The sequence below is a fragment of the Eucyclogobius newberryi genome, unplaced genomic scaffold (genome assembly GCF_026437365.1).
Source record: "Eucyclogobius newberryi isolate DKJ021-1_F unplaced genomic scaffold, fEucNew1.0.hap1 SCAF_15, whole genome shotgun sequence".
Lineage (NCBI taxonomy): Eukaryota > Metazoa > Chordata > Actinopteri > Gobiiformes > Gobiidae > Eucyclogobius > Eucyclogobius newberryi.
The window spans coordinates 9,463,209-9,479,734 of NW_027315779.1; the positions used below are offsets into that span (position 1 = coordinate 9,463,209).

Here is a 16,526-nt window from a genome sequence, read left to right on the forward strand (position 1 = left end):
CGGCCCTGTGAATAGTGAAGGTACATGACTGGAATCATACCGGACCAGCTGCTTAGCTGAGTGGTTGATAGCATGAGCATCGAACACTGCATTTATTTATCTATACATTTATAAATGAGACCGCTGGTCCATGGGTAAGTTTGATGTCGTCCAGTAGAATATTCCAGGCAATAGCATCTCCATAGAAACAAGCAGGTGACAGACCCTCCAATAGACATGTTATAGTGCAGCTTTGACAAATTATTAGAGACTACTTGAAAATTCAATGTTATTGAGTGTCTGCTTATGTCATAAAGCAGACACTATATGTTCTTGTATTTTAGGATTGTAGGATTTTTTACGCGTTTCCACTCCTTGACACTTTCACCGATTTCAACAAGCTATACCTCCTTACGATCGCTTTCACCGTCTTAGGGGGCTATTGCTTTTGACCGTTTTACATACTGGAATATTTTTCAGTATTTCCAAAAGGAAATTGCAAATACAATTGCAAATATAATTGCAAAGCATTAGCGTCTCTACAGGGAGGAGGGGGTGCAGCCGGGTCACCGAGGCTATCTCTCCCTTTTTCCCTGCTCAGGTCTGCGTTCAGCACGATCTTGCAATTTGTCAGGACAAACAACTATTTGAGTCGCAAACTACGCAATCATCCACTGTGAATTACTGAGCGTCATTGGTGTGCCGCAAAACCCAGCAGAAAACATGGATGGGCGGGAAGGTGGTCGCGCAGGAACGCTGAATATTTTTCAACAAATATTGAACATTTTCAGCTACTGCATGTGTTACACACATTTTGTACTTCTACGCAAGAATGTAGACACTCGCAATGTCTAGTTATTATTTTTTCTAATCTCAATAAAGGGGTACCTCAAGGGTGCATTCTTGGACCACTTTTATTTTCATTCACATAAATTCGATTGGTCAAAAACACAGTAGCATCCACTTGTATGCAGTGGATGTGATTCTGTATGTTCAATCTAGCGCCTAGATTCAACATATTCAACAAAACTGTGTTCACTTAAGATTTTTAATGAATTCAAATAAAACAAAACGTATTCTGTTCTCCAAAAGGCTTTGTTATTACGCCCTGTGAATAAACAAATTCCCTATTACAAATACTTCTGGATCGATGATAAACTCTTTTTCAATAAACAAAAGATCTGACAAATAATCTTAAAGTCATTCTTCTTTATAAATAAAATGTGTAGAAAACAGTTAATCCAGGACATATTTCTCTCAGTTCTGGATTATGATGATATTATATACTGTATGTGGACTCAGCTCTAAGGTTCAGCTCCAAGGTTTAGCTCTTCTAAGGTTAATCTCTTAAATTCAGCTCTAAAGTTAATCTCTTAAATTCAGCTCTAAGGTTCAGCTCTAAGATTCAGCTCTAAGATTCAGCTCTAAGGTTCAGCTCTGCCTTGTGTTTCTTTCTAAAGCTCATGTTGGGATTTTAGCTGATTATTTAACACATTTACTGAACATTAGATCAAGTATTCACAGATTAAGAGCTCAGGACATTTTTTTTTATTTTAGAGTCTCACAGAATCAATACAGAGTCAGGGGAAAAGGCTTTCAGGAACTTTGCTCCTGGTTTATTTCAAATAAAACAAATTGATGCATTTTCATAAACTTAAAGCATTTCTTCAAGACTGTCCTCAGGGCCAGGGCTCTTGTGTTTCTATAAATTTGTTATATTTAATTTTATTGAATGTTTTTTTTTTTATATTGTATCCATCTATCCTGTGTTTCTTTGTTTTATTTGTAATTGTGTAAATATGTTTATGTGTCTCTTGTAAATGAGAACTCTGTATACATGAAGGTTAAAGTGACTCCTCGAGTGCCCATTATCAGTCTCTCTTTTTCCAACAGACGAGTGTCAGTGAAAGATGAGGCTCATTGTTGAAGCTCGTCTCTGGAGAATGCTCCGCCCACACACACGTCACATCGTTATCTCATTAGAACGGAGACCATGGCAACAAATAAAGCTCCATTATTCGGCTGAACTGCCTTTTCAAAGGACACACATTATATTGTACATTTACTTTGGCATCTCATGTTTTAGAACAAAAGAGCCTGGCCTTTCCCTCGCCAAGAAGTGACTTTAGGCTCCATCTACTGGCAGGGAATTGCATAGGTGAGTTGAACAAAGTTACCTTTAAGTTGTGGTGAAGGTGATTTGAGTCTGCAATGATTTATGGAGTTAAAGAAGACCTCGGAGCTCGATCAACATCACACATTCAAGAGAAGACTTTCCAAACAAGATTAATCAAACTTGTGTAATATGTGTGTAAGAATACTGTTTAAACTATAACGTTTCCTTCAAATTTACGGTTTTGTACTTTGTGCTTTCAACTCTTAAACCGGCATCTTTGTTCTGACACAAATGGACAATGTGTGCGAGAGAGAAAGAGAGAGGGAGAAAGAGAGAGAAGGAATGGGGGGGTTGGAAGAAAGAGAAAGGAGTGAAAGAGGGAATGAGGAAAGAGGAGAGAGTAGAGAGATGGAAGAGAGAGAGAGTAGAGAGGGCGAGATAAGTAAAAGTGGGGAAAGCATAGTAGAAAAGGGTAGCAAGGAGGAGAGAGAGAAAGAATGAAGTAAGAAGGAGAGGATGTGGAGGGAGAAATGAGAAGAGATGTAAGGGACAAGGAGAGAGAAAGAAGGAGAGAAAGAAGATTGAAAAAAGGGGCAGAGCGAGGTAGAGAAAGGGAAAGAGGCGGAGAGAAGAGTGAGGAGAGAGAGGGAAACAGTGAGAGCAAATGCAGTGGGGAAGTGAGAGAGGAGAGAGAGGTACAGTAGCTCGGGATCGGACTGAACTCGTCAGACGCGGCTCCCGTGAACGAGGCGCAGGAACTGACCGCGGGCAGCGTGGAGGCGTGGACCCGGGGCTGTGTAGCGCGTGTGTGGATGGGACTGTCACTCCGCGGAAGGCTCGGTGCTGCCGCTGGAGGTGGAGGAACATGCGGCCGCGGAGCTACAGCCGCTCCGCCGCCGCCGCCGCGCTGCTGCTGATGATGGTCACCGGGCCGCGGCTCCTGGAAGCCACAAGTTTCCCCGGGAGCATCAACATCGGTGAGTGCAGTGCGTGTGTGCGTGTGTGTGTGGGTGTGCGTGTGCGTGTGTGTTTGTAGTTGAACTCGCGCGTGTCTTCAGCGTGGACAGTGGAGTTGTGTGACACTCAAGGCTCAGTTTGTCCCTGTTTAGGGGAGGTATGCCTAAACAATGTGCATAGCTATTACCCTGTGAACAGTACTACTTCTAAATTTCACTTGAATGTAGACCCTCTTTGTTCATTCTGTCATAGTGTCCAAAATCTGTCACCCATTTATTTTGGGACTGCTCTTACACTCAAATATTTTGGAACGACATTTCTTTGTTTGTCAATAGAAAACTTGATATGAACCTACAACTTGATACAATGCATGTCCTCTTTGGTGTTTTTGAGGAAAATATTACTGTTAAAAAATATAGGTGTTAAACCTGATCTTAATGTTGTCAAAATACCATATTCATTGCTCAAAATTCTCAAACCAGAAACAGAAATTTATAGTATTTGAATCCCTTTTGTCCTCTTATGTTGATTCCCTTAATTATTGCACTAACCTCAAAGCTGTGAAGACCAAAACTCTGTAAACTTGTTTATTTTATACATATAATATATGTATAAAATATATTATATTGTAACTGCAATTGTATTAATAAGCCTCTTGCAATGTTATTGTATATATCATTGTACATTTGAATTAAAATTTGAATTTCTGCTCAATCCTTGCAAAAAAAAAAGAGAAGCTGTTAAAACATCTGCTGCAGGACCGTGGCTGGCGTGTCAGTGTCCCTGTCCGTGGGCGACAGCTTCGTGTGACGAGGCTTGTCAAGATTCTGAATATCAAATCAAACGAGTGTATGTTTATGTGCGCTGTACTGATTAATCGACTAATGTTGACTAGTCGCCTATATCGTAAAAAAAAAAAAAAAATAAAAGGATTTTGATCGTAATCATTACCCGGTATACAGACTAAACCTCATATACCTTTTAAGATAAGATAAGATAATCCTTTATTGTCCACACATGGAGAATTTTCATTGTTGCAACGCAGGTAGATACAGAGGTAGATACAGAAGAAAAGAACAGATCACTTATAGGAAGTTTGAAAACACTCTCAATAGAAGATCTCTTATAAACAAAAACTCCTATAGACAAAACCTTTATATCAAGTCTGTAACATTGTTAAGACAAAATATATTAAATAAAATAAAAACTATTTCAGATTTTTATCAATTAAACACTGAATTCGCAAATTTCTCTGTAGAAGCCTTCAGTCGCCATATCTCAACCTTAACCTTTATTAGGTTAAAATGTATTGAAAAAGTGTCATGAAACAGAAATAAATGGACTACTAATTGTTGGCTGCAGACAACTTGCACATTATCAAAACTAGGACTGAACCAGGACTAAACTTGGACCAGGACCAGAACAAAACCAAACCACCTCCACATCATGGGCTCAACTTTGGACCAAATAACCAAACGTACTCCTTAAAGAACCCAAGACGAATCAAAGAGTAAAACTGTTGAAATTAGATTGGTGTTTTTTTTTTTAATATATTGCCAATTGTTTAATTTAGTATTTGTTTCTACTTCTTCTGTGAAATGGATTTTTTTTTCTGTAGTCTCGGTAGTGTTCTCTCTCATACTGTGTGCACAAGAATATTATTCTTGTGCAATGTGAGGAGTAAATGATAAATTATATATTATATCAATTATACACCTCAGTTTCACTATTTATTTATTTATTTATTTATTCTTATACTCAGTGGCGGGCCGTGGGTCTGGGGTTTGGGCCTTCAATGCGGTCATACACAGTCCCACCCGAATGAATCCACCTCATATTACCATCATTATGATGCCATAGCTCTAGACACTATACCTTTAGACAGAAACGCAGTTTAACCAGACGTTGTGTCACCTTGTTCGCGCCGTTCTCCGCGCTCTTCTCTGCTCCGATGTCCGGGCGTTCTCTGCGAGTTGTCAACGCGTTGTTCGCGCCGATGTCTACTCGTTCTCCACGGCGATGTCCGCGCGTTCTCCACGCCGTTCTCCGCTCGTTCTCTGCACCGATGTCCGCGCCAATGTCCACGTCGATGTCCGCGCGAAACTTTGAAATTGGAGAACGAACCTGCCTTGGCAAAACGAGGCGACTGGTCCTGAAAGGCTTTGCAGCGTCGGCGTTGGACGACCTCTCCTTACAATGTCTAACTTTTCTTGAAAAGTTTGTCTTGAGAAAGGCAATATAATTATATCCTCAACCAAATCAATATCTTTTCCTCCTTCCGCCATTGTGGGTTGAAAAAACAGCTTAGTGGTACGCAGATTAATTTGTTTATCAAATTCAGTTTCCTCGTTCTGAGGTTCTGCATAGCCCCTTTCATAGGACCTGCCTCTCAATATTGGTGATCCAATCAAAAGACGTGCACGTGATGACCTCCTAGATGGCTCCTGTGTAACAGCAGCAGACGTACAAGAGCGAACTCTAAAGCAGATTGGTTGACACATAATTTTCATTTCCATTCACTTTAAGCTATAAGCACCTTCACTGTTGAATCTGAAGGCCATGATGGCTGAATATGACAGGATAAAAGATCTAACATACCAGCCCTCCAAATCTCAACCTGGGGCTGGAAGCAGTGCAACCAAGAGGAAAGCCATGAAATGAAGAGTATAACTCTTACTCTGAGGAATAATTTTATTATTTGTGAGAAAGTTTATATATTTGTAAATTATATTCTGATTATATTTAGGCTAGCAGAGAAGGCCTTGCTGATCCTGACGGCCCACCACTGTTTATACTATTGATAATTTAAAAAATAAGCCCAAAAAGAAAGGGAGGGGGGGAGAGCTCCTCCCTCCAAAAAACGTTGAACAGAACAGCAGAGGTGGAAGTATTTAGTTACATTTACATTTTCAAGAAATTGTACATCTTTGTGTTCTGATTTAAAACAATCAGTGACAAAACAAATATGAAAAACAAGTTACCGGTCAGGGCTCGAACTCACAACCCTAATGTCCACAGTCTCATGCTCTAGCGACTGAGGATCTGGTGCAGCACGTTTATGGAGAAAAGAATCTTTTTAACATATCATAAAAGTTATTTTCTCAGCTCATGGCATGTTTTGTAACCAGTTAACAACTATTTGATTACTAATTTAGTTGTGAATAATTTAAATAAATTGATTAGGTAAGATTAATAAACTTGTTGCAGCCCTACTTGAAACTGTCCAAACCTTTTACCCAAGCCCCCAAGGTCTTTGGCCCCAACCAGAATCGAGAAGACGTTTGTTTGTGTCCTCAAAACTGGCGAGTTGACTGTCTATCCATGGGTTTCTGAGTGAGAAAAAATCAAGACCATTGCCACAGAGATGAACTATTAAAATTAAATATTTTGGATTGGGAAAAAGTCATGGATGCTCTCGTGGTTCGATCCCTCGCACAGGCCTACGTGGCTTCTCGTTCCTTGTTGTTTCGTGATTTATTTTGCCTTTTTGAAATGTGGCGCCTCCTGCAGAGAGAGGCGTGTTCTGTTTTTGGGAGGTTTTACCCGCGCACAGCACAAACACTGCTTTGAGCTCAGGGCGGCGCCATCTCTGACAAATCCTGCTGAACTCGTGCGTTTTGTGTGACTTCCTGTTCCACCACAGCTCTGCCAAATACCAGAAACGCTGCGTGTCCCCAAGAAAAACACACCGAGTTGTGCTTTTGTTTAGTTCGTTGCATGTTTGTGAAATCCTGCATCTCAAAACGCTCTGTTCAACTTGCTGATTTCATGAGGTGACGCCCTCCTTCTACACTGTGTTTCAAAGTCCACTCACTTTGTTTTGTTTAAGAGTATAAAATAACTCTTATATCTGAAGATTATGACATAAGGCACGTGTGAGAGTGAGTTTATAACAGTGAGTTTATATTGTGAGTTTATATTAGTGAGTTTATATTGGTGAGTTTATATTAGTGAGTTTATATTGTGAGTTTATATTAGTGAGTTTATATTGGTGAGTTTATATTAGTGAGTTTATATTGTGAGTTTATATTAGTGAGTTTATATTGGTGAGTTTATATTAGTGAGTTTATATTGTGAGTTTATATTAGTGAGTTTATATTGGTGAGTTTATATTAGTGAGTTTATATTGTGAGTTTATATTAGTGAGTTTATATTGGTGAGTTTATATTAGTGAGTTTATATTGTGAGTTTATATTAGTGAGTTTATATTGGTGAATTTATATTGATGAGTTTATATTATTGAGATTTAGTGACCGATCAGAGCCTGTGCATTTTTTTTGTGATTTTTTAATTGTGATAAAATGGTGGTGTTCAGTCACTGTGGTGTCATGCGTTAAGCCCCTCCTGTCTGTTTTCAGGAGGCTTGTTTCCGGCTGGTTCTCATGAATATGAGGTGTTCCGCTTCGCTCTGTCGCAGCAGCAGGACGTCCCCAAACTGCTGCCTCAGGTCGACCTGGTGGACACGAGCAGCAGCTTCTCCATGACCTACGCCTGTGAGTACAAACACAGATGCCCTGCCGCACACCTGTGTGTCAGATGCCCTCCCGCACACTTTGCCCCTTAAAGCAATATTAGAGGATTTTTGGCGCGCAATCTGAGTCTCATTTCCTCGGGGCGTGGACAGCCGAGTAATTCTCCCACATGTCAATTATTCCCTGTGTGCTACTGCACACCTGCAGCCTCGTTCCCAGGATAGCAGCACGTTTCCCTAGCTGCGCATGCGTGGTTGATATGCCGGTGTGTGTTTAGACGGAAATCTGCATGTTTTGCATGTTTTCTGTCTGTGTTTACTTCTAAATGTTGAACTCCCTTATGACCCTCAGAGCAGTGAAACCAAACTATTAAAAAATACTGTTTTAAATGCACTAAACAGTGAAGGAGACGTGCTTTTCCCTCATAATTTACTCAGCAGTTGTATTTGGTCGCATTCACATCACATCAGTTTTGTGGTTCAACACAATGTTAAATACTTATCTGTGCGTGTCATGGATTATTAGTAAAGAGAGAAAGATAAGCAGTTGTAGAGTTGATGTTGGCTGTGGGAGTGTAGCCGTGACATGTGTTTGAGCAGATTTCATGACTCAGCGCTGACACCCAAACAGCTTCTGTCGCTCACTGCTGTAACTCACAAGGCGCTTCATGTGCTTCACCTCAAGTGTCTTCATAATTCTACAGGACCACTGCATATTTAAACATTTACTTTTCCCAGAGAGGAGTTCCTTTTGTGCCGCTCTCACGCTGTGCAGAGCGGTGCAACCCTCTGCATGCAGTGTCCTGTAGAAATCGTTAGTTATCGCGTGAGCTTGTGGTCTTCCATCCTCCACAAGAACATCGCTCCAACACGGCAGCTGGAGCTTCGTCAGGTGCAGTCTGAGCGAGGCATTAGCAGATCCACTTCACTAACGCCTCGCTCAGACACTGTTACTGCTGCTCCTGAACATCTCAAACACACGAGAGCAGACCCAGACTCCAGGCCTGCTTAGTTTGGAAAATAAAAATAAAAAGACAAAGTACTTGGTTTAAATATGGGGCGTCAGTGAGCGCACACAGCACAAACGAACCACCAGAGCGTGTACATGCACCCTGCACAAGCGAATGGGACAAACCACATGTTTTATCACAGTTCTTCGCGTTCAAACATCAGAAGCATCATCTGACCTGTAAACAGAAGTGCTCAGGGTGGAGCCTAATGAAAGTCTGCGTGTTGTGTTAAATCCACATCCTGTCACAGTCTAAAGTGACAGGGTTCAGAATAAGCGGTATCGCATCGCAAAATGCGACGCAATTTATCTCAAATGCGAAAAAAGTGTTTTTGTATCGCACCTTTTGCAATACTAAAAATTGTGTTCAATTGTATAAACAAAGCGCCTAAAAAAGCACTGATCACTCGTCAATCGATCGTCAACAATGGCATGACACACTTGACGGGGTCCCGCTGCTGTCACAGATGTATGAAAACTGCTGAGCGGGAGGAGCCACCGGGAGCGTGCACGGAGGCGATGAGGGGCAGCCTGCGTCACTTTTCTTTCGTCACACCGTTTTCCGTGTTTACGTCTTAAAACTGCATCTAGACGTCTGTATACAAAAGGTACGACTCAGAATGAGCTCAACTGTTTGCTGGCTTTATTCGTGTTGAAGTGAATCGGCTGTTTTTATATAAATCCGAGCCGAGACATGTGATCTGTCAAACTCCGTGCTCCGTTACCATGACAACATAAACACTAAAGAGGAGTGTTTTTTTTTTTGTTTATTGCTTGCATAAGGCTAATGCTTATATTACTTGCATAAGGCTAATGCTAAGCATTAAGTATCGCTTAACTTCTATTGATAAAAATATGCTTTTGTTATTAGAAAACCTATGAAAGAAATCCATAAATGACAACTTTCCATACAGCAATAATGGCTGTGATGATTAAATATAAAAATGTTAAATGTTACACATGTAGTTCAGAGTAACTAATGTCACTTAGCTGTTTTATGAAACACCAACAATTGTGTTTTTATTTCCTCTTCATGTAGTAATGTCTACTCTGCACTATAAGTTGCTGAGATTTTTGATTTGCTCTTTTCAATCTGTTATTTTATAAAGTGTGAAATGTAATTTTATGTCAAATGTATTTTCTCACAAAGGGTATCTGTCTCTAAGTCATTGTATTATCATTAACAAAAGTGGAAATAAAGTGTGTTTACTCAATTAATTCAGTTGTAAATGTGTATTTAAAATATGTATCCATACAGTAAATAGTTATTGTGTAACATGTAGTTATTGTCGTGAGATCAGTGAGACTCAGCGCTCGTCAAAATCCCTCGTCGCCTCCGCGCGCTCTCCCGTTTTCACCCCGAGAACCCAGAGGATGTCAAATTCAAAGGGGTCAAACTCACTCATGTCCAGGACAAAACCAAAACGTGTTGTGTGTGTAAGAGAAGTTATTCTGATACAAACAGCTCATCGTCATGACGACTCTGGTGGCGAAATGTAACTTGTGAGTGTAAAGACAATTAATATGTAAATGAGACTCCTGCAAATAGTCATCTGATTGATCAAATCAATTTATTTTTGTAAGTCCCAAAGTCACAACAACAGTCGCCTCTGAGGGCCGATTGATGATGATATGGAAGAAAGTTGTAAATAAGGCCATCTGACTGGTGTTAATTAATTTGTTCAACAAATAATTTTATTTGCAAGTTTTCTGTTTTGTTTTGAAAAAAAAATAAGTTAATAGAGGGTTTTTTTGTTACCTCAATGGAAAATATTGATTGTTAGTCACTTGTGTTTTGCTATGCAATTTTCAAATTGCTAAACAAATTTGAAAAAAAATACGGATTGTTTAGCAGCGCCACTATACAAGTGAAAATCCTTAATCTGAGCTCTGAAGTGTGAAGTTGAAGTGGATAATATAATCTTCAACCTATGTATTCTGAGCGATTACTGACATATGTGACAGAAACAAGCACAGCTTCAGCTTTGTTTCTAAGCAGGAGCTAGAGCAGCCTGGTTAAAAGTAATCTTCAGAAGCGTGTCTGCAGGCGGAGAGAGTAAGTGCATAAAAGGTTTAGTGCGCTGCCCCGTGTGGACGACCTCAGAGTGACGCGGTTGCTGTTGCTGCTGCTGAAAGCAGCTCAAAAACAGGGCGCTCTCTGTCGCTCTTCCTCCTCGGCTCAGAAGCACGACAGAGACATCACAACGGTCTGACCTGACACGGATGCACTCCCGTGAACCGCGTCAGCAAGTCCAGTGAGTACGAGTTCGTTCAGGACCAGTCGCCTTGTTTTGCCAAGGCAGGGATGGTCAGTCTGACTCCTCATTTCTCTCATTTGTTAGTATCCTCTCGTCTCTAAATGCAGTGAGGGGCGTGGCTAAAGATAGCGTGAACAGGAACAGTTTTGCCTCATTTCTTTGACTTCTCTGCAAAACCTCGACATTTAAATCTCTCTTTATGTCATGCTTTGTCTTTGGATCATGTTAGACGCATTATGACCTGGAAATATAATATTTTGGTTCTTGACAAAGCGAGTGCCGTGTGACGATAAACTTGCCTGACCCGCCAGCCCCGCCCACATTCTGTTCAAATGCGTAAGGGTCTGGAATCCGAGTCAAAGCCAATGAAGTCGTCGGTCATCCATTTACCTATTCAATCCCAGTCGGAGGTTTTAACGCTTTCCACCCTCGTTCCAAAACATTCAAGATGGCAGACCCAGCTCGTGACCGAGTGTTTACTTCTGCTCTCGCTTTGGTTTGAACAATCAGGAAAGTCCGCTCTACTCGCCGTGATGAACGTGCGTTAGATGCGGTTATGCGAAGGACGTCATTGCGATTCAGGAGACATTTTCTGCGTTCAGGGACGGATAACGCGGAACACGCCTTGTTGACATGGGCTATGTAATATCCGGTTAAGCGTGTCGCGTTTTTTGCATCACTTCTGGGTTTATGTGATTGGTTCTGTCTCTGCTCTCTAGACTCCGCCCTAGAAGTTGATATCCAGCGGTCAAGCCTCAGACCCTCAGGTTTTGTAAAGTAGTCCGTCAAAACGTGTTGGGAATAGCTGGTCAGGCAAACGATAAACAGGAAACAGCTGTTGCTAACGTGCTTTGCTAGCTTTGTGTTGCTATGGCTCAACATATAAGTTAGCATCAGTGGAAACACAGCGCTTTAGCACAAGATAACATCAGCATTTGGATTGAGAAAGAGAAAGTGTACTTTTGTCATTTTAGTCACATTTCAGCTGCATTTAGGTGCTTTTTTGTCACTTTTAGTCAAGTATTTGTTTAGCGTTTGTTGATAGATGATCCTTTTTGTGTCCTGAGTCTGCGTTCTCTCTGGTCCAATCATCTGGCTGTGCTGTGGAGCTCCTCCTCCTGAGCTCAAGTGCTCCTGGAGCCAGACCGCTTTGGGAGCTAGAACCTCTTAGGGGCCACTTTGGATCCAAGACACGGGCCAGAGACTTAAGACTGCGACACACTGAACCAGTGGAAACGTGGCTCTCTCTTTCTGCTTTAGTCTCATTGTTGACGCACTCCTTCTGCTCCGTCTGTTCCTTCCTTCTCTCGCTCCTGTCTTTCTCCTCTCGTCACTCTTACTTCCTCTGTCTGTCGATCAGTCCCATCCTTTCTTTTCTCCTTCTCTCCTTTCTGACTTCATATGTTCCACTTGAGCCTCTTGTCAACAGTTCTATCAACCGTTCACCGTTTTTGCCACAAATCTCCAAACGTCTGCTCCACAAACATGCGTCCTCGTCATTATCGGTTCGGTTTTGGCAATGCACGCTCGTCATGTTAATCTTCTGTCTCGTCTTTGCAGTTGAACGATGGCACCGCTTTCCCCGGGCAAAATACTGTGACATTGTAGTTTATTTGTACCGTTAAGGTTTCTCTCGTTGGCTTCCGCTCTCCTGGTGCCTCGGCGTCTCAAAGAGCGTCTCACAGAACGTCTCACAGAACGTCTCATAATCTTCAGATCCTGTTCTCTCCTGCACATCTTTCTTTGTTTATTACTTTCCTGTCAAACGCTTAAGCGCTTCCCTCTCGACGGTTTCTATTCCGGTCCCGGCTGCCCGAGAGCATTTATTTGTCGAGCCAAAGATGGCGTTTGCTTTATGTCTCTCTTTGGCGGGAATGGGTTTGTGTCCAGTGTGGGGTGCTTGGGAGTCGAACCCACAACCCTGTGACAGGGGGGCAAGACGTGTTTATGAATGAATAATCTGCACGGTGGTGGAAGAAGTACTTGATGTTGTCGCTTGCGTAAAGGTACAAACACGCAGGTAAAGTACTCAAGTAAAAGTACAGCGTAAGAAATCTGCGTGAGCTTGTTACAAATGAAAACTTTTAAGAGTGAAAAGTCAAGGTAGTTTCACAAATAAATGAACTGTTAAAGCGTTAAATGTGGTGAACTTTGGCCGACGGAAGTCCTTATTTTTTTCGAGTGAATTGTATGTATGTATTTGACCAAAGCTTGAACTTGAAACCTTTTGGCAGGACGTCAACCGCGAATGTGCTAAAGGTGAATCCAAACCAAATCAAAAGTGTTTTAAACTTTTCAGTTTAAAAGTACAGATCCCGCTCTAAAATATTGTGAAATAACAGTAAGAAGTGTCAAGTGGAATACTTTGCAGATGTTAAACCACATTGTTCTCTTGTTCCTTCACTGTGGAGTGTGGAGGCTTTCTCTCAGTCAAGTGTTCCCTCATCAGGATTTGTGTTAGCACTCCATCTACTGGCAGCAGAGGGAATTGCCATGGGGAAATGACGATGTATGGAGTTAAAAACGGTTAATAGCTCGTAAACAGGATTCATCAAACTAAGTGACAGAAGAGAAATGCAACTGCAGCAAGAAAATAAGAAAGACAATTTAAATCATTCAAATTGTTTTGGATCAAAATTGTGTTTCAAAATGAGCAAAATGTAAAAGTGAACCAGAAAAAGGGTTAAATATGTCGTCTTTACAACCACAATATTTTACTTCCTCCTCACCACTCTCCCTCTCTCCTTTTCTCTCTCCCCTCTCTCCCTCTCTCCCCTCTCTCCCTCTCTCCCTTCTCTCCTTCTCTCTCCCTCTCTCCCCTTTCTCCCTCTCTCTCCCTCCCTCTCTCTCTCTCTCCCCTTTCCCCTCTCTCTCCCTCCCTCTCTCTCCCTCCCTCTCTCCCTCTCTCTCCCTCTCTCTCCCTCCCTCTCCCTCCCTCTCTCCCCTCTCTCCCTCTCTCCCCCTCTCTCCCTCTCTCTCCCTCCCTCTCTCTCCCTCTCTCCCTCTCTCTCCCTCCCTTCCTCTCTCCCCTCTCTCCCTCTCTCCCTCTCTCCCTCTCTCTCCCTCCCTCCCTCTCTCCCTCTCTCCCTCTCTCTCCCCTCTCTCCCCTCTTTGCTCCATATGCTCGTTTAGTCGACTCATTGTTTATTGGGCAGAAAAATCCCGAGTTTTGTGGGCAACGCTCTTTTCCTGCACAGTGACTTTGTGCCATTGAGCGATCACTTATACTTACACGCCCGGTTAAACACCCCAAACGTAAAAAAAAAAACAGTTTCAGACTGTGAGTGAAGGAGAAAGAGTTTAAAATAACTTGACAATATGAGCCAGATGAGTGTCACACACCGCTGCTTTTACTGCTCTCTCCCTAGGGAATTACTACATAAATGAGCAGCTTTAAAGCAGCAGAAACCCAACATTTTGCTTTTGAATTTGTGAAGAAAAAATAGCTTGTTTGGTTCTATAATGACTCACGCACACAGTGACTTGAAGGGTTTAACATGTTACGTTACTGTGCTGCTTTGTTATGCACAACATAATCCTTAAAATATCAAATAAACAAGCCAAGTAAATGTGCTTGACTGAACTTTATTTCTCTTTTATGTTGAAAGATCACCACAATAGAATGTCACTAAAATGAGTGGATTAACAAGAGCACCAATGAACAACAACAGAACACACTTGTAGTTTATTTAAATCAAACTGTTACTCGACATTTACTCCTCAGATACAAAAGAGTGGTCTCACAAAGGAGAATCAATTTTTCTGAAAGTGTATTATTTCTCTTAGCACTTTGAGATTCCATTGGAATGTAAAGTGCATTATAAATAAAATGTGTTATTAGGCCCGAGCGCCACAAGCTGGCGAGAGGCCTATTAATCTCGTAATTAAGCGCGAAGCGCGGCTGCGAAAGTGCGCACGTAGTGCGCACGAAATCGAGCGCGAAGCGCTCGCCCACTTCCGAACACTCACTAACGCACTCCTTTACTCACGTACGCCCCATGCATACTAATTAGTAGTAGGAAAATGGAACTTTACCGTTGTAAACGGGCGAAGCCTGTGCAAAAGTACGCACTAAACGAGCACTTTAAATTTGCGGTCGTCATCCCCATATAAAGCACTCATTTGCGCTAAGTAGCTCACGAATACGTTCCCCATCTCTTGCATGTTCCGTGCATATAAGCATGTAATGCAAAAATTGAACATTATTACTGTATAGAGGGCCAAAAACACAAAGTGGGCTGAGCCCACTCAAAATTAACGAAAGTACCCGTCAGTGACCAGGGACCCACACCATGAGGTCGGAAAGCGCTCGCCTCATGTATAGTTCATGATATTTGAAAAATGGGAAACATTGTTTTCGCATCGGAATATTATTCTTTCTTTCTTTCTTTCTTTCTTTCTTTCTTTCTTTCTTCTTCTTCTTCTCGGGACCAACCCCCCTATTTTTCACCCAATGAACATTGACGAAAAGTCACAAAAATTAGCACACCTCTAAAAATCGTGCCTCTCTACATTCTGGCTATTTCCTTTTTCTAAAATTAAAAAAATTGGCGCGTCAGCGCCCCCAAATGTACCAAAAATGCATTGCGAGAAGGGAAATGACCCCAAAAAAATCTGATCGTAGAATCATGAAATTTGGCGCAGAGGTAGATGGTGACAAGAGAAGTAAAAGATATTATTACGGCAACGCTGTCCACCCAACCAAATGTCGGCCATATTGCTTCAAAAATGGCTAAACATGACTTCTGAGTTTTTCCAAACGTCGTACTTTTACGAACTCCTCCCAGGGCGTTGGCCCTAAAAAGCTGAAATTTGGTGAAAATGCTACTGAGGAGTGGGACATCAAAAGTTATCCAAATTACATTGATACCTCTCACGGTCTCTGTGCGGCAAAGCCGCAAACTGTAGCAAGAATTTCAGAAATCTTCCAAATTTAACATTTCTGCCGTTTGCGCAGATAAAGTCCGAATTGCGTCAAATTAGAATCAGTTGTTAAACTCTTTGCCCTAAACCTACTTGAAGTGAAATAAATTAATTTGGAGCCACAGCGCCCCCTACATATTTTATATGGAGGTTAAATATTTAGTTTTGCGAAATTATATGAAATTTGACACACAACTCAATTTTGGCATCCCCATCAAAAAAGTCAACGAGACCCATGTCATAATTGTTATGGCTTTGCCGTAACGATGACCGAAACCTTCCATGTTATTCCAATGGGGAAATCGCCAGAACATGTTTACACTTTAGACTTTCACGAACTCCTCTTAGGGCGTTAGACATATTAACCTGAAATTTGGTGAGACTCATCTTCAGGGGTGGACCATCAAAAGTTATCCACATTTTTATTCTAAGAGTCACGGTGTCTGTGCGGCAAAGCCGCACATTTTGCCAAGCATTCAAAATAAAATTGCTTTTTGATGGTAAAACAAAGGGGAAAAGATGTGACAGCGTCACAGATTCAGCAGTAGCTGCGGCGTGGCGGCGGCGTGGCGAGGGCCGATCATTGCCGCTTGCGGCTATATTTAGGCCCGAGCGCCACAAGCTGGCGAGAGGCCTATTAATCTCGTAAGGCCGTGCGAAGCACGGCTGCGAAAGTGCGCACGTAGTGCGCACGAAATCGAGCGCGAAGCGCTCGCCCACTTCCAAACACTCACTAACGCACTCCTTCACTCATGCACGCCCCGTGCATACTAATTAGTAGTAGGAAAATGGAACATTACCGTTGTAAACGGG

At 41.9% G+C, this 16,526-nt stretch overlaps 1 protein-coding gene across 2 annotated transcripts in view; it reads left to right on the top strand.

The window, feature by feature from the left end:
* The first annotated feature begins 2,777 nt into the window (after window positions 1-2,777).
* LOC140360657 (glutamate receptor 1-like) overlaps window positions 2,778-16,526 on the top strand; it is an 83,751-nt gene continuing 70,002 nt past the window's right edge. For both annotated transcript variants that reach the window (XM_072445981.1, XM_072445980.1), the window contains exons 1-2: window positions 2,778-3,072; window positions 7,411-7,545. In XM_072445981.1, the coding sequence (XP_072302082.1) occupies window positions 2,961-3,072; window positions 7,411-7,545 (247 nt within the window). In that variant the 5' untranslated portion in view covers window positions 2,778-2,960. The remainder of the gene's footprint in view (window positions 3,073-7,410; window positions 7,546-16,526) is intronic.